Genomic DNA, 21,180 nt, shown 5'->3' with positions numbered 1-21,180 from the left:
TCAAGGAAGGCCCTAAATCATTATGTCAGTAGCAGGAAAAGAAGAGTCAATGAAGGAAGAAAGTTGGCAATGTCTTAGGTTTGAAATCAGCAGCAAACAAAGCAATGGCATGGCTTATGAATAGTTTGGTTAATTAATTATAATTAGCAATAAACCCATGAATGCTTAGGACCATTAAATATCTTTGTTCCTTTGTATAGCACAATGGTTTTTGCATTGCAGTTTATAGCAGCATAGATTGATAAAATGCCATAAAAATTTGACCTACATTGACAGTAACATTTTAAAGCCTCTGGCCTTAGAGGCTCTGGATTTAGGCTTATGTTTGTAGTAGGAATCAACAGCTAAGCTGTTAGCAAACAGTCCAGTGTTTCAGTTTTAGTTGTCTAAACAAGCTGGCATGTAAATGCTCTGGCTGAAGTTTGGGAAGCAACGGATACACAAGATAGCAGAAGTTAAATGTTGTTGAAGAACAGACTTTCCATAGAAAAGAGACACTTGGTGATTATCCTGGTAGATGCTAGTTTTCATAGCTGCAGGACAAATTTTAGCAACCCAGATTTGAGACTCCTTGTTTAATATGGTTTGTAAGGGTTTCTGAGCATTGTAGGTATAGCTTGCTTTATAGAGTTGATTCACTAAGAATAATCAGAAAAGCAGCAAACTAAAAATTCACAACTTCTTTTATTTAAATCTAGCACAAAATATGTTTAACTAAAAAGCCCTTTTGCAGTTTCACCTTTACTATAAAAATGGGGTTTCTGCAAAATAACTTCAGGACAAGTCCTTCAAGGACCCTGCTCCACTGCATGTTGTTTCCACTGTTACAGGAAAGAGAAGGGTGTTGGTTTGCAATGGTCAGAAGCCCCAAGAGCAGAGAAAGGGAGAGGATGGGTGGGCAAGAGCACCAGGCTCTTGGACTGTCCTCTGCTATGTCCCAAAATCTCATGAATGCACATTCCTAGTGTTCCAGATTTCCATTGCGAAGAATGGACGGCATTTACCTCAGATCAAGAGAAATAATGCATATCAATAAGAAGAAGAAAAAGAAGGGAATAAAGACTTGTATGACTCAGATGCTTAGACTAACATAATTCAAAAGGAGGATCCCTGAAAGCTGGCAGGTGTTCAGTCACACTAATTATGCTATAGAAGCAATAGTAGTATAATTTCACACTTGCAAACCTACTTTTGTGATGATTAGTACATAGCTCCACAAATTTGAAATGTATCTTGAACCGAAATCATCCTGGTGAGTGTAGCTATGCACACTCTGAAAAGATTGTGATATAGGGATTTGTATTTCATCTTTTGTGCCTCCCCAAAAGTGTTCAATATGTTGAGCTGAACCAACAGCAGCCCATGGTCAAATGGGATGGAGGATGAGCCCTTGGCCGTGAGAGTTTTTGTTATGGCTCTGTTGTGGCTTAGCACAGTCAAATCTTGCTGTGCAATTACATCAGGGAAGAGTATACTAAGAGAACTGTGTTTATCACTTCAGGTTCCTCAAGATGAATGGACTGGATACACTCCACGAGGGAAAGATGATGAGATTCCCTGCCGACGAATGCGTAGTGGCAGTTACATCAAAGCCATGGGGGATGATGACAGTGGAGACTCAGACACAAGTCCAAAGCCGTCTCCAAAGATTGCTGCACGGAGAGAGAGCTATCTCAAGGCCACCCAGCCATCCCTTACAGAGCTCACCACCCTCAAGTAAGTCCATGTTTTACTACATCATATAGAGCTTTCCATTAAGACATACAGTTTCTGTTCCTATTTGTTTCTATTCTTTACTGCTAGGTACCAGTTAAGGAAAGTATTTAAACAAGTGTGTTCGGTCATGCTTGGTTTTGGTTGGGTTTTTTTCTGAACAAGAGTAGATTTGGGAATGTATTTCAATGTTATTCTGAAAAGGGACCCTACTACCTGCGCTTTGAATTTGCAAAGTATTTCAACCTGTTAGTGTTAAGTGAGTATTCAGGTATGTACAATAGGTCTGTTCTTTAAATACTTAGGTGAATTATAGCTTTGGCCTGCAAAAGCTTTGCATATTTGTGTATTTATATATACTCAACATGCGAAATTAGCCCTAAGCTAGTCTTTGCAGCTCATCAGAGAGCATCTGACATTTAATTAAAAAGAACAATGGCCATCTGAAAATAGACAAATCCATGGTTTCCACTCTTTAGTTCGCTCAGAATTGCACTGTATTTAGTGGAGAAATATAACCAAACCTGAAATTTTTTTAATTGGTTACGAAAGCTTTAGCCAAGAGGAATGATGAATTTAGGGTTTTTTAATGCCACTTTGTGTTTTTCTTTTATTTGGGCCTTTTAAAAGAGCCACCCAAATTCTCATGAAAATTGCACATATGGACAATTTTGGTATTAGTGTTTTATTTTAAATGATTCTAAAATTGAGATGTCCCCTAAAGCAAGAAAATAAATTATATCCATAAAAGAAAATATTGTGGATTTAAATCAACAATTGTTTCTGTCTGCCTTCTGCAAAATTTGTAGCTGTAATAGTGAATCATAGTTCACTGAACCAAAAATAACCTAATTTAGTATAGCTTCCCTAAGGCTGTAGCTTTAAAATGGAAAAAAAAGAGCTGTATCTCTTTTAGTATCCCTGATTAGTGACGGAAGACTCCTTCTGCATTTCCCTCATTAATTTCCTCTCCTTCCTTGTCCTACTCTACCCCATTTTTTGTCCAGAGACCTTATCTGAGAAATAGATTTTAAAGCGTTTGATCCTTGTTAAGAATGTCATGCTCTTGACATCAGTGATGAATAGACCAGAAGACAAAAACATGCTTATTGCAGCTCCCCATAGCAGCCTGCCTGACTTTGTCTCAGGGGAAGCCAGGAATTGCTTCTGCTTTGTCTTTCCATTAGTGTCCAAAGGAGAAAGCAGGCTCATTTTCTGCAGGGATTTTCATAAGCTCGCTGGCACTTGCTCAAGGGATCCAGTGATTCCTCTCATCATCCAGCAGACTTTACCACATCCTTTCCTGAGCCAAAACTCCTCCTCTGAGATCAGTTATTGCAACCTCTGCAAGGTGAAAGTAAATGTTACGTACAACTACAAACTCCATAAAGCCATGCTTTATGCATGGGCACACTCTCAGGCATGGAGCTTATTCTTTTTGAGACTTTAGAAGCATATGTTCCGTAGATCCATAATATATATGTGAAGTACAATGCATCACAGTGCGTGTATTTGCACTTGGTCATTTCTGTTCTCTGTAGATATGAGATTTGCAAAATAATATGGAATTACTAAAAATAAAAAGTCCTGTATGTCACTGTTCACCCACAGAGGATGTTATATCAGAGGGGCTAGGCAGGAGAAGCTTTTGGGTTTAGCTTTGAAGTCATTGTAATTCAGCCAAGTGCTTGTATGAATACTTCATTTCACATATGGTTTTTTAATCGCTTCCTATTCGGGAAAGCTTTTAGGAGTGTGCTTAATTTTAAGCTGCACTCTGTAAAATTCATGTAAGTTTAGGAGCTATGCAGAAGTAGGATGTACATCACAGGGTGGAAGAAGGAAGCGGAAAATGGCAAACTGTAGTAAAACAAAAAAGAGGACACAATATGAAATAACTTTTCTTTTTCAATTACTTTTCAGCATAAATTGGGATGAAGTAGAATTATTTCTTTTAATCTATGATAATACTTCATCGAAATGTCTGTTCCTGGCAAACCTTTCCACTTCCAGAGACAAATTGTGTAATACATAATTATGCATTGCTTTTATTCCTTTCTGCTGAACATGATAATTTGGGGGGGGGGGGGGAGGGGTGAGAACTAGCCAAGTACTTGCTCTGGGAATTGAAGTCTTCTGTTAAGCTAGGTCTTATTTGCAGACTTCTTCATACTTTCTTAGTAGCATGACTTGACCTTGACCGTGACATTGCTTGTTCATCCCAGGGCTACCCTGATTACTCTGAGAGTTGTGATAGAGTTTTGCTGGCATGTCGGCCAGAGACTAAATTAAGGCCCCTAACTCACTGAATATAGGTCATCAAGCAATTGCATAATATGTGATAACAAGTTATTTCCTTGGCTTACTGTTGACTTGCGTTCAATTTGCACCTGAATAAGAGCTCTATGGAAATGAGCCAAAAGCCACTCTAGTCAGTGTCAGCCTTTTACTGACACTAGTGGACTTTCTAGCTGACCTTGCAGGACTTATATTAACACCTTAAAGCTGAGTGGCATTTCACTCCTTTAATTATGTTTTTTCTGTCAGTGAAGAACAAGGCAGCTTGTGAAAGCGGTGTTTCTACACTGGTAATTGTCAGGGATCTTCTGCACGTCTTTCTGCTACTCTCTCTGTTTTCTGTATGCAGTCTATAGCTGGCTTCACTTTCATCTTTGGTGGAGCAAACAACTTAAAAACATGTTCCCTTTTGTTTTCACTGTTGTTTTTAAAGGGATTTTTCACCTTGTGGGCCTTTTCCTCTCTGAGTACTTTAAGTCTAATATTGGTCTCACAACCCACGCCGTTCCTCCCACCTACCTACCTACCATTGCTCATGCGCCTACTCTTCTAAGAAAGGGTTTTCATTGTTACCAATGTTTCTTTTTATATAAGGAATAACTTTTGAACAGCACAACTGTGTCATATCTCCGTTATGTAATACAAATTTATTTTCCTGTTTTTGCTGAGTTTTTTTTCTTGCTATACCTTACAATCTCCCTCCTACAATATTCCTCCCATGCCATGGTTTCCATGTGGTTACAGCACATGTGTCAAATGCTGTTGTACCGTTCTGAATAAAGCACAGCTTGCTGTGATCTTGCAATGCACACCTCCGCTGCTGCACTCTCATTATCCTACCAGGAAGTAAGCAGCTTTTTCTCTCTGTCTTTGCTGGCAGTATCCTCTTGGTGTTTAATCTTTCACAGTCTAGATAAACTGATCCAGCTGAAAAAAAGTGACATTTTCTTGCCCATTCCTGAAAAGTGGCAAAAGTTTATCTTGCGCTTGTAAGCAGATGGAAATTGGACTGGTTAGCTAACTTCTAAAGAAGGTGCAGGCAACAGGTAACTGACATTTCTATTACAGCTGAGCTTGATTCAGGATATATTCCTTCACTATCTATATGTGCCTTGGTTATGCTTAGCCTGGTTTTCATTGGGAAAAAGGTATGCAATTACATTGTCTGTCCGCATGTCAACCTGTCACCTGCACCTCCCAGTAACTTTTGAATCCATTGGCCAACTTTAAACAAGTTTGCCAGAGAGACTGAAGTCTGAAAGATACGAAGTTCCAGAAAACTTCAAATCTGTAGCTGGACAAGGCAGAGAAGGATCTGCAGCCATCCCTTACAATCTCTTGAAGGACTATGGGCAAAGTAGCTGGTGAGTCAGCACAAGGTATAACTTGATGGCAGCATTTTCCCAGCCTAAAAGATGAGGAATATGGAAAGGACTGGAAAACTCTGTTGAGGACAAGAGGTCTAAGAGATAGATCCTGTTACCATAGCTTTTCTACTTCATTTTGCCCCTTTCCTCTTCCCCACTGCACAAACACTCCCTGCTTAAAATATGAGTTTGGGTTCTGCTTCCTAACTCAATATTGCTGCTACTGTGAGGACTTCAGCCACTTGAGTCTTCTGCACCTCCTTTTTTTTTTTTTTATTTTTTCTAAAATATTACAGTCTGTCCTGGTTTTGGCTGGGACAGAGTTAATTTTCTTCCTAGTAGCTGGTATAGTGCTGTGTTTTGGATTTAGGATGAGAATAATGTTGATAACACACTGATGTTTTAGTTGTTGCTAAGTAGTGTTTATACTGGTCAAGGACTTTTCAGCTTCCCATGCTCTGCCAGGTGCACAAGAAGCTGGGAGGGGGCACAGCCAGGACAGCTGACCCAGACTGGCCAAAGGGCTATTCCATACCGTATGATGTCATGCTCAGTATATAAACTGGGGGGAGTTGGCTGGGGGGCAGTGATTGCTGCTCGGGTACGGGCTGGACATCGGTCAGTGGGTGGTGAGCAATTGCTTGTTTTGTATATTCTTCTATCATCATCATCATCATCATTATTATTATTATTATTATTATTATTATTATTATTATTATTATTATTATTATTATTTTCTTCCTCTGCTGTGCTATTAAACTGTCTTTATCTCAGCCCATGGGTTTTACTGATTCTCTCCCCCATCCCATGGGGAGGGGGGAGGGTGAGCGAGGGGCTGTGTGGTGCTTGGTTGCTGACTGGGGTTAAACCACAACATAGTACTTGATGGTAATCCATTTATGGACATTTTACATGGATTTGGGGTTATACACAGTTGCAGAATTGTATACACAGTTGCAGAATTGTTCCTTTGAACTCATATTTGATCATGCAAACTTTTTTCAGAGACAAGTTGTACTCTCTGATCACCAGTGTATTGACAATTTCAATGATCTTCATATTTTGGAGATACGTTTGTGGAACTCATAAAAAGGAGAGAAGGAAGAACAGAAATTAGGGGTTTTTTTTAACAAATCTTTATTTTCAAGGTATTTTAATAGACACATCATGTTTTTTCAGTCAGCTGGAGAAACACAATTATAAACACCACAAACACTTTTTAATGGGCACCAACTTACACCACTGATGATGAAGAGAGTATTCTTTTCATTCATAAGCAAAAAGCATTAGGCTTTTCTCCTTTTTATCCCATGGTAAAGAATTCGTCTGTGTAACTTTCATCATAGCTGCATCTATTCCTGTGATTTACTGCATAGATGAGTGATACTTAGAATAAACCAATCAATTCCTAACTTTAAAGTTTATCAGAGACATTCCAAAAATAATATCTCAAAATATGTGCATTTTATTTGTCTACACCCAGGCTTATATTTTTTATGAGCTAATACGAATAGCGTAAGTACTTTCTATCTGTATGTTTATAGGAATCTGAAGATAAAATTGTTTTGGAAACCTCTGTGCCATTTTTCTTAATATCCTATAAAATCACAGTAAACTATCAAGCTCAATTAAGAGGCAAAATCTGGTAGCAAACTTAATAACAGTGACCAAAGCAAGAAGAAAGAGGTAGATCTGATTTATACATGCTGAATTCCAACTTTTCATCACCTGTCTGAGAACTGATCAGGTCAGTTCCTGGAGGACAAGCCTTCAAGCTAGGGTCAACCTATATTACACATCAAATCTTGACAGAGTTGCAGGACCGGCTCTGCTAGGATGGCTTGCAAAAAAAATCCAACCACCCCATTGTTACACAGTATAAGATGTTTCAATCCCTTGATCCTTGTAAAAGTCATAGAAATTACCATCAAAATAGTTTTATAATCTGCAAAGTTCCCAAGTAATTTTGTCTGGTGCTAATTTGTTGTGATCAGGAGGAAGGTGATATGCGCACACATGGGCACGTACATATAGACTGATGGGAAGCTAAAGTGCGTCATCTGCACTGAGTGAATTAGTGGTGAAATTGCATAATGTCTGTTTTCAAACATGATGCTAGGACTGATGTGAATGAAAGGACGAGCAAAGGTCCAAAAGCTTTTTACAGTAAAGACACAGCAAATTAAATGTTGCGTGGCAAGGACGTCGTTAAATGTTATGCGCAAAGCTGGAGGTCATTATAGCTTTGATTTTCCTATAGTGATGCAACACATGCGTTTGTGTACATAGATATCTTCGTGGCTTCTCGAACTGAAATATGCAGCTCTGAGAAAACTATGGAACAATATAAACTCTGGAGATGGTTCTCCCACTTTCTCAGCTTTTCTAAAATGCTGCTCTTGGGAAGTGTCTGTACTGAGGGAAATGATAAGGGATGTAAGGATAATTGTAGCCTGACATGCTGGCCAGGCTGTTCTGGCATTTGAGCAAACTGAAGCTGATGTCCTTACACTGCACTTCACCATACAGCGTAACATACATCCTTAGGTATGAAAACCATCTTGGTCTTAGGAATGAGGTCCTATTTACTTTAAGGTGTTTCTATATTACTATAACATGCTCAAAAATATCCCCAGAAAATGGTCTCATATAAACAAAAGCATACTTTTTTCTAAATAGAGGTGTTGTCCTCGTTCTGCTAAAATTAATGAAAATATCCCATTAACTTCACTGGCCCAGGTCACAGATGGGGGAAGGGAACGGGAAAATAAAAGGTAATGCAATACCTTATCTTCCTTAGGGTGAATATTTTTAGACACATGCAGGGAAGCTTGCTAATTTCTTGTTGAGTGACTTCCAATTAGGGAACAATGACTTTCCTAATTAGTACAAAAGGAATAAGTCTGATTAATCTTTCATTAGTGTTTTACAGTATGTTTCCAGTACAGTGTGTTTCATTGTTTCATGTTGCAGTCTCTTTCATTTTCATCAAACCTTTAGCTAGTGAAAGAATTGTTTCCATTTTTCTTGAGGTGTATTTTGTTTGTTTGCTTAAAGGGGGAGTTTTTTTGATTTCCCATGAAAGAGAGTGGAGCATCTCCACGAGCTCTGGACATGCAGCCAAAGGAATAGTATTCTGGAACTATTGTTGGCCTAGGTAGTAACTTTCCCAGCCCTCAGTCACTGATGCATGATATATTACTTAGCTTTTTATTCATATTGCTGCAATCCCTTCTCCCTTTGAAAGCTAGGGAGAAGCTATTGGACAGGTTTCTCACTTTTCAGGCTCGTGTCAGGTATGATTAAGTCCAGTGAATAATTTATAAGTCAGAAGAAAATTTGAAAGGCAAGACAATAAAAAAAATATTTATTTTGAGGTAGTAGGTGGGCATACCTCAGGAGCCAATGGTTTCCTTACGGCAGCTGACATCTGTTTTGTGTACATGATATTTAAGGAGCAGAGGATATTGATTTATTGAAGGAACTTAGAGCTTGGAGCTTTTAACAAATAGTTGCAGCTTTCCACTGATGGATATATAAAGCATGTGTTGTCAGTTAATGCTTAATATCACTGATGGGCATGTCAGAAAGCTTGTGCCCCATGGCAGCTTCCCTTCTGGGCTTTGTGTCCCCTCACACAAAGGTATGTATGCCTTTACAGCACAGAAATGAACCCACTCATCTCACTGTACAATCCTCTGTGGAGACAGGGCATTCCTACAGTTCAATGCATAGTACGTTGGGCGCTCCTCCTCTCTCCTTCTGTGATGATCCTCAGCAGTTTATCTTGCAATGAAACTGAGATGCCCTAGGTATTACAGTCTCACTGCTAGCACACATTGCTTATCCCGTCGTAAAACTTACCCTTGTGTCAATCCACACCCAACTCCATATGCCCTTATGCCCTATTACCTCAGTATTGTCACATTTGAATAACTGATGTTATTTCTTGTTTCTCTAAGATGAGAAGTCAGAGTTTTGTTGTAATCTGTGACCCATACTACAGTTCTTGCCTCACTTGTACTTTTACCTTTACTTGCTGAAATTTGAGGCAATGAAACAGTTACAACTGACTTACAAAAATGTTGGAAAAAAAAAAAAAAGCCTTTAACTTTGCTAGTCAAAGTGTGATCTTTCGGCAATACTGGAGCAGAGTTTTGGAAGTTGATAATTTGTTAAAGAAAAGCTGCAACCTCATTTAGATGATTGCCTTACTTGCAGAAATGAAAATCCCTGTCCTGTATCTAGTCATCTGGCTCAACTTTGGACAAGATTTAACTTTATGTTAGACATAGCTAGAGATGAAAGTCAGGACGGTCCAACTTTTAGGTTCTCTCAGTTAAATCCTGTGAACATTTATTCATTTTAGAGCAAATTATTTTGGTGAATTCAAGTCCATCCCATTGTCTCTTTTAAAAAGCACTGTACCTTATGGGTCAAATGGGCACTTCTAGGGCTTGCTTTAAGAAACACAATTATAATCACTGGACCAAGATGTCTTTTTCAGCCATCTCTTTCAGGGTGTAGTTTTTACACAGCCAACCTTCATGTTTGTGTGCAAAACTGGTCTTGTTTATTTTTAGCCCTACTTCTGCCCACCTACTTAAAAGGCTGCCTCAGAAAGGAAGTTAATAATGTCCAGTGGGGACAGGAGGAGAAATACTGCCTTAGACTGCAAGGACATACACAAGCTATATGTTAGAAAAATTTTCCTAATGGTAATGATAGCCAAGCATGGGAGTGGATTGCCAAGAGAAATCGCTTCACTGGACATTTTCAAGAAAAGGGTAGAAAATGTCTGTCAGGACAGATTTAGGTATTGCTGATCTTGCTTTAGGGGAGGAGGAGGGACCGAATGACCTCATGAAGACCCCTCCACACCTATCTTTTGTGATTCTTTGTCTGTCTTTCTCAGGCTATTGAATATACCCACTATCACTGTTCTTACTTCCTTTGCTTAACTTATTTTTTAAATACAAAAATAAAATTCTTATCAGGACCAAATTATTCCTGAAGGCCTGCTGTTGAAGAGTAAATATAGATATCCCACCCACCACAGTGCTGCGTAATTCTTTCATGCATTTTAAATGTTATTTCAGTGCAAGCGTTTTGAAATTGTGTTCCGACTGCTGCCAGCCATACCATGCTTGACCCTTGGTATGTGATCTTGTACTATCTGGTTTAGTTTGCTAAGGGGAGCTCAGCTGATGTATTAAATCTGCCATGCAGAAAATTCACAGGCATAAAGAGAGATGTGCGTTTGCACAAAATTCAGTCTGGAGTCCTTAATGTCCAACATAACAAGACAAGCAAACAGGCAACAATAATTAATTATTCATAATAATTTTCCATTCCAATCAGCTAGAAGTGCAATATTCTTTCACTGTGAAATGCTGGAACTGTTTTAGATTAAAAATGGAAAAAGTTAAAATAGTGTATTTTGCTTTAGTTTTAATGTGAAATTACAAGACAAACAGTGTTTCTGCAGACATGCTTTAGGATCTTCTGTTAATTTGCATCATGTTAGGGTGAGAGAGAGAGACAGTAAAGTGAGTAATTGTTCTGCCCTTACAAATAAAAGATACTATTAATATCTAAGTCATGTTGATGCCCAGTCATTTGTTTCTTGTATTTTCTTGTGTTTGTATTACTGCTAAGATGGAATAACTTTCAACTTATTTTAGTAATTCTCTGCTGGCTTGGGTGCAATATGGTGTGAAGGTTAGGGGCAGGGGGCAGCAAAGAAGGTGTATGGCCCTTCTTCTGCTCCCAGAGACACACGTGAATGAAAGTTCATCTGAAGAGACTTAACTTTTTGAAATCTTCTCTCCTCCTAATGAAGTTATAAATCTTTTCAGGAAGGGAGAAATTAGGGAAAATCCTTAAAGACTTTCTTACATTGTGCCTGCTTTCTTATTAATTGTACACCACAACAATAGAGAACCATCATATGATCACTGCTTGTGTTATTTGCTGGTGTGAAAAAAATATTTTTGTTGAAAGCACCTTTGCAGCAGCTACTGAGTTCCCATGAGAGATTTCTGTGGTTGCATCTGTAGCTGAGTTGCACGGCAATTTCCCATTCCCCTCCAGAAGGGCTGTGCTACCTGACCAGCCTGCACCCCAGCTGCCCAGCAGCTTTGCCTGCAGTAAGCCCAGGGACTGCAGGAAGAACTAACTGGCTTTGTCATCCCCGAATGCCAGCAGCAACATCCAGAGCACCGAAATCATTCCCTTTATTTAAGTGACGTTGGGGTGGCAGGCATGCTTGGGTTGTGTCTGTGCAGCTCTGCACTGTGACAGTGATGTATCATGCTGAAGGCAAGCTCAGGAGCTTTCAGGACTAGTATATAAATCTTCCTGTTTTATATCTGACAATTGCTACTGCAAATCTGTGCTAAGCTTTCATTACTCCACACTTGAAAGGAAACCTTGAAAAACTGCTTTTGGAAGTTAGTCCTCCTTGGGCTAGTCCTAAAAATGTACACAGTTATTATTTATTACTTTATCACACCAAAATAAGCATAATATAGATGTTTATTAAAATTCTCTCTTGTAATAATCAATGTTTATTACTGTCTGCGTAACAAAAATTGGAAAATGTACTAGAATGCAAAATAATACAAGGTTCTCACTTCATTTATTATGTTTACTCTTTGTTTTACAAAACTTAAAACTGCTACTTTGCTTTGATCACATTTAGAGAAATAATTTCGTTCTGAACTTTGCATAAATCTCAAACCCAAGGATACATACATAATGCAGAAAGCTTGCAACCACTCTGGGTGAAATGGTGTCAATGACAACATCGACTGAGTCATGACTTCATCTCATGATATGTATGCTTGTAGCAGTGATAGAAATTATATTTATAAAAGCTGAAATTTGGGGGGGGGGGGGGATGTCTGACTTTGAAAAGGTCTTTTTTGCTTATTCTAATGGGATGTAGCCAACATGTCATTCAACCATCCTCATGAAGTTGCAGTCAAAGATGTTAGAAATCTCAGAAACATTGGCGCTGTCTAGTCAATAGGGTCCAATCTAAATGTCTAACCATGGATTTCAAACTGGTGAAGGATCTGTTGGACTCCTCTCAGTCATGTGGCTGTAGGAGCTGTGAGACAACAGGGCTTTGGCAGAGATTTGTTCCTCAAACTTGTTTGAAATGTTGGTGAATCAGGCTGTGCCACTGCAGTTGTTCAGACATTTACTGTTGGGTAGAATGTAATTTCTGGCATAGCAGTAACTTTCTGTCTATTATCATAGAATCATAGAATCGTTAAGGTTGGAAAAGACCCTTAAGATCATCGAGTCCAACCATTAACCTAGCACTGCCAAGTCCACCACTAAACCATGTCCCTAAGCACCACATCTACACATCTTTTAAATATCTCCAGGGATGGAGACTCAACCACTTCCCTGGGCAGCCTGTTCCAGTGCCTCAATACCCTTTCGGTGAAGAAGTTTTTTCTAATATCCAACCTAAACCTCCCCTGGCGCAGCTTGAGGACCTTTCCTCTCGTCCTATCACTTGTTACTAGGGAGAAGAGACTGACCCCCACCTCGCTACAGCCTCCTTTCAGGTAGCTATAGAGAGCAATAAGGTCTCCCCTCAGCCTCCTCTTCTCCAGATTAAACAACCCCAGCTCCCTCAGCCACCCCTCTTAAGACTTGTTCTCTAGACCCTTCACCAACTTCGTTGCCTTTCTTTGGACACTCTCCAGCACCTCGATGTCCTTCTTGGAGTGAGGGGCCCAAAACTGAACACAGGACTCGAGGTGCGGCCTCACCAGTGCCGAGTATGGGGGACGATCACCTCCCTGGTCCTGCTGGCCACACTATTCCTGATACAAGCCAGGATGCCATTGGCCTTCTTGGCCACCTGAGCACACTGCTGGCTCATGTTCAGGCAGCTGTCAACCAACACCCCCAGGTCCTTTTCTGCCAGGCAGCTCTCCAGCCACTCCTCCCCAAGCCTGTAGCATTGCATGGGCTTGTTGTGACCCAAGTGCAGGACCCGGCACTGAGCCTTGTTGAACCTCAGACAGCTGGCCTCTTCCCATTGATCCAGCCTGTCCAGATCCCTCTGTAGGGCCTTCCTGCCCTCCAGCAGATCGATACTTCCACCCAACTTGGTGTCATCTGCAAACTTACTGAGGGTGCACTCAATCCCCTCATCCAGATCGTTGATAAAGATATTGAACAGGACCGGCCCCAACACTGAGCCCTGGGGAACACCACTCGTGACCAACTGCCAACTGGATTTGACTCCATTCACCACCACTCTCTGGACTCGGCTGTCCAGCCAGTTTTTTCTTTTCTCTCTCTTTTTCTTTTTTAAGTGATTGCTTAATATTCCTAAGTAATGATCCTCAGTACTTAGCTAAGCATCCTTTCTCCTTTAAAAGAGCCAAGATTTGCATGAATACCTAGAGCCACTGTCCCTTCACACAGTGACAGAATGACCTTCTCACTATCAACTATTTCTATATTTCCAGCTCCCCACTGCTTATTTTATTTCCTTTTTTAATGAATTTCACACCTTTGCAAATAATGTGTATAGTGTTCTCTTCTCTTTCATCTATTATAGCCCTGATCCTAGCATACTCTCCTGCTAAGATTTTCATCAGTGGTGATTTAATTATTAACCTTTTTCACTAGTCCTGTTTCTAATATCATCCTTGTGAGTCTTTCACAGTTCTTTTATCCCACAGTTTCTAGTCCTGACTAGAGATGGTCTGCTGCTAGCACTCCTGGATCCTTCTCCTTGCATCCTTTTCTCACCAGGGAGGCGTGCAGCTTGTGTTGGAAAATAGTTATGCCTTCCTTCATTTTGGCGCTCCATTGCTGCCACCATACATGTGGTGGTTAGTTGCACTCAGTCAAACTTCAAGCTATCTTTGGAGTGATTTCCTGGGCAACCAGGTTTGCTCCTTGTTTCAGTTCTCTGGACAGAAGTTGCCGCGGTGGCTCACGACCGCAGCCTGGCAGCCAACGTGCCCTTGCCATCGACCAGCAGTCAGGCAGCCCTTGCACACTGATCCCTGTGCAAACACGCGTGAACGCCAAGGAGGCTTTATTCTATCAGCTCTAATTGTCCCATCTCCAGAGAAGTTAATCAGATTCGTTATATCTCTGTGATAACTGCAGTATCTGCCTGAGTGTTTTGGCTCTGGCAGAAGATTGACAAGCCCTCGTTTTCTATTGAAATTGCATGTTATGACTATATTTCCTTCCCCTGTTCTCCGAATCAGTATGTCCGCATAATGGTATCTTGTTATTTAATGTAACTAGTTCCCTTAAGGGCAACAGCCCAAAGAATTATAAAATAATCCATTTGAAGTTCATACAAACAATGAATCACCTGAACAGCTGTCTCTTTAAAAACAGGGCTGTATTTTGACGTTGATGTCGCAGAGCTTCTTCATCTTTTGAATATGTTTTCAGATTATGTGTTTATTTTATGTACCTCCTTTAAATTATGCATGTAATAGACAGTAATAAATAATACATAGAGGAAGAATCTTTATTTTTAAGGAATATTTTTAAAGAAAAGAATGAAGTAGAATTGACATGCAAAGTAATACTTAAAACACTGATTTTAGAACTTCTTGATGCTTATTTGCAAGCCTGTTTTACAATATTTTCAATTATCAATATTTTAAAAAAAATCTAATCCCTTCTCATAAATAGAATATTTATATTTCTAGAAAGGAAAAGTAAAATTAGTCTTTCTCGTAGCCAAAACAAGGTAAAAGTTTGCTTCTTAGTTGAATCTTACAAATTTTTATTGTACTATCTTATATTTCACAATTACTCCCTTGATGTTTCTATCATGGGCAGCACTGAAGCCAGCCAGAATGGGAAGGTTAGATCTGATCCAGGTTAAATCTGATATGAATGTAAATCCCCTGCCCTGCTCCCTTAGCTACCCACTGCCCCCAGTACAGGCCTGAGATACCCACTGGGAGGGCATCGCACTCCATGGGGAGGTATGCACTGTACTCAAAATCAACACTGGGTTTTTTCCCAAAGGCATGAGACTTAATAGGAATAAGGCACGGAAAAATGATTGTTGACTATTTCTCTGAAAGTCCTTGGGAATACTATGCAATTGGGATCTGGGTCCTCAGAACTGGATTCTGCAGTGGGCTGTTTAGAAGTCTCAAGTGTAGAGTTTAAGATCTGAGCTATGGAGGTTTTTTCCTCCCCCCTGACAAAGTACATACGAAGTTTTAAATCTCAGCCTCCTACCCGACACAATGGGATGATAACCTCTGCCATGAATTAATCAAGCTGCTTGTTAAAAACATTATCTTGCTGCTGTTCTTCCAAGTTGTTTTGAATTCAGACAAATTTAACAGCTTTCTCTTCCATAAGATGATACACTAAAGTTAATTATAGTTCAGGAGCGCTCTAAGGTATGATTTGGCTGCTCGGTGTTTCTCAGGTCTAAAAAGAGCGTGAGGGGTGCACCTGGAACGAGCGCCTGGCTTGCATTGTTCCCATAGGGAAGGGGAGGATCAGTTGAGCAATTAAAATCAAGGACTGAAATTGCAAAACTCCCAGGTGTGGTGCCCCTTTTTCTGCCAGAGGGGAGCAGGGTGGTGGGAGAGTATGGCCCCCACACCTACATGCTGTGCCTCCATGGCAGGTAGACTGTGGCCTCGGGAGCAAGGGCCGAGGAAGGAGTGCTGGGTGCCCCACCACTGCTGCTCCCTGCCCGGCCTCTTCCCAGCTGCAGATATCGATGTACCTCCAGTTCTGGGTAAAAAGGGATAATAACACTCACCTGCACATCAGGATGTCACGAGGATTGATTCATTACAGTTAGTGCAGCAATTATGGAGCCTTCTAAAGAGGCTGCATAAATGCTAATACAGTCATCATGAGTCACTGCCCCCTTGCTCTTAGCTCCTGTTTTGTACTCCTGAAACGAGGCTTGCGGCAGCATTTCCTTGTGCTCACCGAGGTGCCTGGGAAGAGCCCCACCATATTGCATGAGCAGCAAGACACAGCGTGGGGAAGAAGTTAAATCATCCTCGTACTTCCTTGCTGGAAGAAGAGCTGCAGAGGCTGGCGAGACCTCAGCCCGGGATAAAAGGGTCGGTTCTTTCAGTCCCTCCTCAACCGTGCTTCCCACATGCATCCTGCTGCCAGGATGCTCTCTTCTCTCTTTCCACTTGCTGTACATATTTGCTCTCCCCATGATGTGTGAAAGCCCAAAGGGGACCACACTGCTCCTAGGAGTAACAGTAACTCATGTTGCATTTTGCTGTGTCTGTTGAAATTCGTAGGTACAATCTTCTCATAACTTGACACATCTCCCCCTCTCTTACCACCATGCAGCCCACACCCATTGCTAACATATGTCCCAGAGGTGGTTCAGATACTTTCACAGGGGGTAAATGATAGATGGGCATGCTTCCCTTCAGCTAGTCCTGCCTCTCCTCTTCCCTCTACGCCGTGCCTACGTACGCTAATGCACGGCTTCCCACTCACATGTCTATAAATTTTCTTTGTATTTGTTACCCTTCACACTATAGCAGAAGGGAATCTTAAAATGCTTTTTTTTTCCCATAGGGAAGGCCTTCAGAGCTAGGAAAAGATATTTTAATACATCTCAGAGCCTGAGCTACCATGGTATGTGCTGCACAGAGAAGCAAGCACACCACACACGCTGAAAATCGCAGTCTGGCTGAGTGGAGGGGGTTCCCACGTTATGCTGTGTGCATGCCTATTCCTGGAAAACCTGTGAATTTTCTGAAGAAAAGCCATTTGGAAGGCTGTGAGAAATGTTTGTCTCTGTTATAGTCTCCTTATTTCTCTTCTTTGGAGAGGGTAGACAGCAGCACCGATGGTCCCATACTGATGGCAGCCTAATGGCCCCCTAAGAGCATGGCGCTGCCAGGGACAGTAAAACCCACACAAGCTAGTTTTTTTGCTAGAGCAGTTTTCTACTTACATCCCAAGATCTTAGTGCACTCACAACAGAGAAGATTATCCATGAGCTTGCTACAGCCTTCTTATGAGGTACATTGATCCGTTTTCTTCTGCTGAGTTTAAGCTTGTTTTTTTTCCTGTTTGGAAAGGCAGGACTGGACCCATTACGCAGAATTTGTCTGAGTTGAGGAAAAAACATGACTCAAACTTTCCCATTGATAGGCCTTCAGCAAAACTCCAAGATTTAACCTGCTAAACATCTAGCAATTACCTATCTAATTAATTACTTGCTTATCTTTAGATAAAAACAACTTTTTAATTTTATTTAGCATTTTCCTATTACTGAATATCTTCTCATTAGTGAGTAGTGAATATCTATACACACAAAAACCTGCCTTCACATACCTAAATTGCTTACTTCCTGCTATAAATGGATATTTAGCATAGCTATCTGTAGTGAAAAGAGCAAGATTGGTAATACAGCTATTAAGAGTGTATTATTGTTTTGAGCTGTTCTTTGGTTTCTACTTTCAAATAGCTTTATTCTTAAAGAATATGGAAGTAACATTTTTAGCAAGTTGCCAGTTTCTGTACAGAAGGAAAATTCCTTTTTCAACCCCAGTGCTGACCTGCCCTTTCTAGTCACCAAGAAAAATACTTTCATTCATGAAAAGTACATTAAAAAGCTTTAAATCCTACCATTTTTGTAATGATATGCTGAATGCTATGAAAGCAAATTGCCCTATGAATCCTAATTAATTGAAAATCAGGTCCACAATTCATCTGGGCTGTAAAAATCAGGATATATTCTAAGATATAATAGATGTGCAGCACCTTTGTTGTATGCTTTCTGTTTCTTGAGTCCTTGAACTTTGTGTTTGTGTGCTTTCTTCACCAACTGTGAAAATTCGAGTTTTTTTTTCCTTTGACTGGAAAGGTTTTGCAAGCCTCATGAGATGAGCTTGAATAAAAACATAATGCATCGCAGAAGTGTAATAAATAATAGCAATCTTTGGCAGCACTAGATTATTCCTCCCTCTAGTGGCTGGCTGGTTCCAGTGAGAATAAATGGAGCTCTTTATTAACATCTCAAGGAATTATTCCATTAATTTAGCTACTGGGAACTTATTTTTTTCAGGCTAGCATCCTCCAGCTCCCTGCCTGCTTGGTAATCCATGGTGCCTCTGTGCACACGTCCGTGACTATATGTTACATGACCAGCCTTTCAATTTTTCAAGGCCACCTCTGTACAGTGTTCTCAAGCTTTCCCAGTCCCTTCTGTGCATTATATTTACATGATTCCCGGTAGCAGTCACGTAAAGAAGGTCGCCCCACTTCTATTGCATTTCTGTGGTTCCACATGGTACATTACACCAAATCCAGGTAATTTATCACAGCTGATCTCTGATGTATGCTAAAATGAAAAAGTGATGAATTCAAGGCAGCTTAGTTTGTCTAGTCATGGTGCAATACTGGGAACTGTGTTTGGACAGTGAGCAGGATATTAGTGCTTCCCTCATCTACCTGGACGTGTCAGTGCTTGCCCATACACCAGTGGGCAGCTCAGGCATGTTCATGTCATCAAGAGAGACCAGTTCGGGAAAATATAAAGGTGTTGCAGAGCTGGAATGCTCCACTTAATTTTGCCTAGCAGCAGCTGCTATCTACTTAGTCAGAGGGAGAAAATTCGGTGGGTTGACAAGTTGGGCCTTACCTGGCACATCACAGGAGAAGTCAGAGTCCCAGGATGCTGAGCAGACCTTCAAAGGTGGCCCCATGCATCTCACCTGCCCACAAAGACATGCAGGTGTTCAAACATCATCAGACAGGTCTCTGCCCTGTTGCTCCTGACAATAAGAAATGGATTAATATATTATCATAATGTTGCTGTTTTCCTAATCAAGGTGACAGAAAATCTGAGCAGTAAAAATAGCTCCTATAAGTACAACAGCCATTTAAGGAAGAGGGCATCTAAGGAAGAGGGTACTTACCCATATGACTTAATTAAATTATGTAACTTCAGGGCAAAATTGCAGCCCCCATCATAAGAGTTGTGAGGCTTGAGAAAGTAATATAGGTTTCATTACACTTTGTTTAAAATTGACATTTTAGGCATTAAACTTTTCCATAGCTCACTGAAGTTTTTTTTAGGCTGGAGATCTTTTCAAGGAGTTCTGGCTTACCTCAGCAAAACCATTGACTTGAGATGGTATCGTAAATTACCATCCATAGTCAATAACGGTTTTAATCAAAAAATGCATTTCTTCTAAAGTACCTTTTGACCATCACACCAAACACTCTTTACTCTTTATTTACCAGCTATTCTGCTTTATATACAACATCTGTCTCTGGGGCTGAAGTTTATTATTTCAATCGTTCTGTCACTTTTGCCTCCAGTAATATAATAAAAATACAGTGCAGCTATTCTCTTCCATCGACGAACCTCAGTCATGTTTGCTAACTTTAATTCAGCATCACAAAGCAACCTGAGAGGTGCTGTAGGGAAGTATTAACATACCTGTTTGCTGAGCCTGAGAGTTTATACGACTTCTCCTCCAGGTCACATAGCAAATTTCTGTCAACACTGAAATCCAAACCCATGAGCCACAGTCCATTGTCCATGGTTTTAAATGCCAGGTAGAAGTTATTCATCCAGAAAATTTTGGAGTTTATCATTCCTTTTTTTTTCCTGTTACAGTGTTTTAAACAAAAACAGAGATATCCAGATATTTTCGTCTTCTGAGTAGGACAGGCGGCCATCTTCAGCTTCACTATGTATTCATCATTATGTTTTGAAAAGGAGAGAATTTTTTCTTAACTCATTCACAGGTGGTTGGTTGGTCTGTGATTTATACAGGATAGATCGCACACTATTAATCAGTCCTCTGTAAGGAACTAGCTTTATTCCTTTGCCCATGCAAACACAGAAGTTTGGGTACTTTTTCTCTTTTTCATCTGACCTCACTGCATTTTTTTTCTTTAATTTTTCATCAGAAAAGAGTAGTGTCCCAATTCAGTAAAGCATATATTTTAATTCTAAATATGACAATGAAATTCAAATAAATATTTAGAAATACTTAAGAATGTCTACTAGATTTTTTTTTAAAAAATCTCTTTTAGTCCTCAGCTGGGTTTGGCATTATTATACAGCTTCTCAAGACATTTTTTTCCTTTGTTCTCTCATACTCCAAAATAAAATTAATTCTGCTTTATTAGGATTCATTCTGTACAAGTTTGCCCCAATGATAGCCTATAACACAGAAGGTATCTGTTTTTTAAAAAAAAATCTAAAATGCGTGTTAAGCATAATTTTACATCTTTCAAGCAAACTTCTATTTATCAGAAAAGTTTTCGTAATGGAAGTCCACCTTGAGGTGTTCAGTGCTTTGGCCCTGTTTATAAAACCATTGACAAGCCAACTTGCCCAGACCACAATATATTTCACACATACTTGAAATAACAGGTTATCACATCATGTTGTATCTCAGTACAGCAAACAGATCTTTTTGTAATCACTGCAGAACAAAAGTGGAAAGACTTTGGAATGGAAAGAGAGAGTTATAAAATACACGTGGACAGCTGGGGATTTTTAATTACCTGGGTTTCTTTTGAGGGATTTCATTTGATGTAAAAGCACCTGAAGGGAAAGTGGTTATCAGCTTCTTTTTTCTGAGGAGTAGCTCTTGTAAAGTTACATGGAGGGAAGGTCTCCCTGCTCCTGGGGTATCACTTTTGCTGTGCAATATCAGTGATAACAGGGAAAATCTCCCAGAGAAGCAGAGACTGCTGCCGAGAGAATCAGTAGAGAATTTGCCAGAAACCCTACTGCACACCATTATTTTTTCATTTACTTATATTC

The 21,180-nt window shown here is 40.1% G+C and overlaps 1 protein-coding gene across 8 annotated transcripts in view; it reads left to right on the top strand.

Annotated features, from left to right (window-relative positions):
• The window catches only part of DLGAP1 (DLG associated protein 1), a 430,969-nt gene that overhangs the window by 297,442 nt on the left and 112,347 nt on the right, over window positions 1-21,180 (top strand). For all 8 annotated transcript variants that reach the window (XM_087755762.1, XM_087755742.1, XM_087755734.1 and 5 more), the window contains one exon: window positions 1,502-1,716. In XM_087755762.1, coding sequence (XP_087611888.1) covers window positions 1,502-1,716 — 215 coding nt within the window. The remainder of the gene's footprint in view (window positions 1-1,501; window positions 1,717-21,180) is intronic.

The sequence above is a fragment of the Nipponia nippon genome, unplaced genomic scaffold (assembly GCF_047370975.1).
Source record: "Nipponia nippon isolate SJK-2023a ecotype South Korea unplaced genomic scaffold, ASM4737097v1 scaffold_1, whole genome shotgun sequence".
Lineage (NCBI taxonomy): Eukaryota > Metazoa > Chordata > Aves > Pelecaniformes > Threskiornithidae > Nipponia > Nipponia nippon.
Note: the sequence above shows the minus strand (reverse complement) of the source record. Positions and strands in the feature narration are given on the sequence as shown.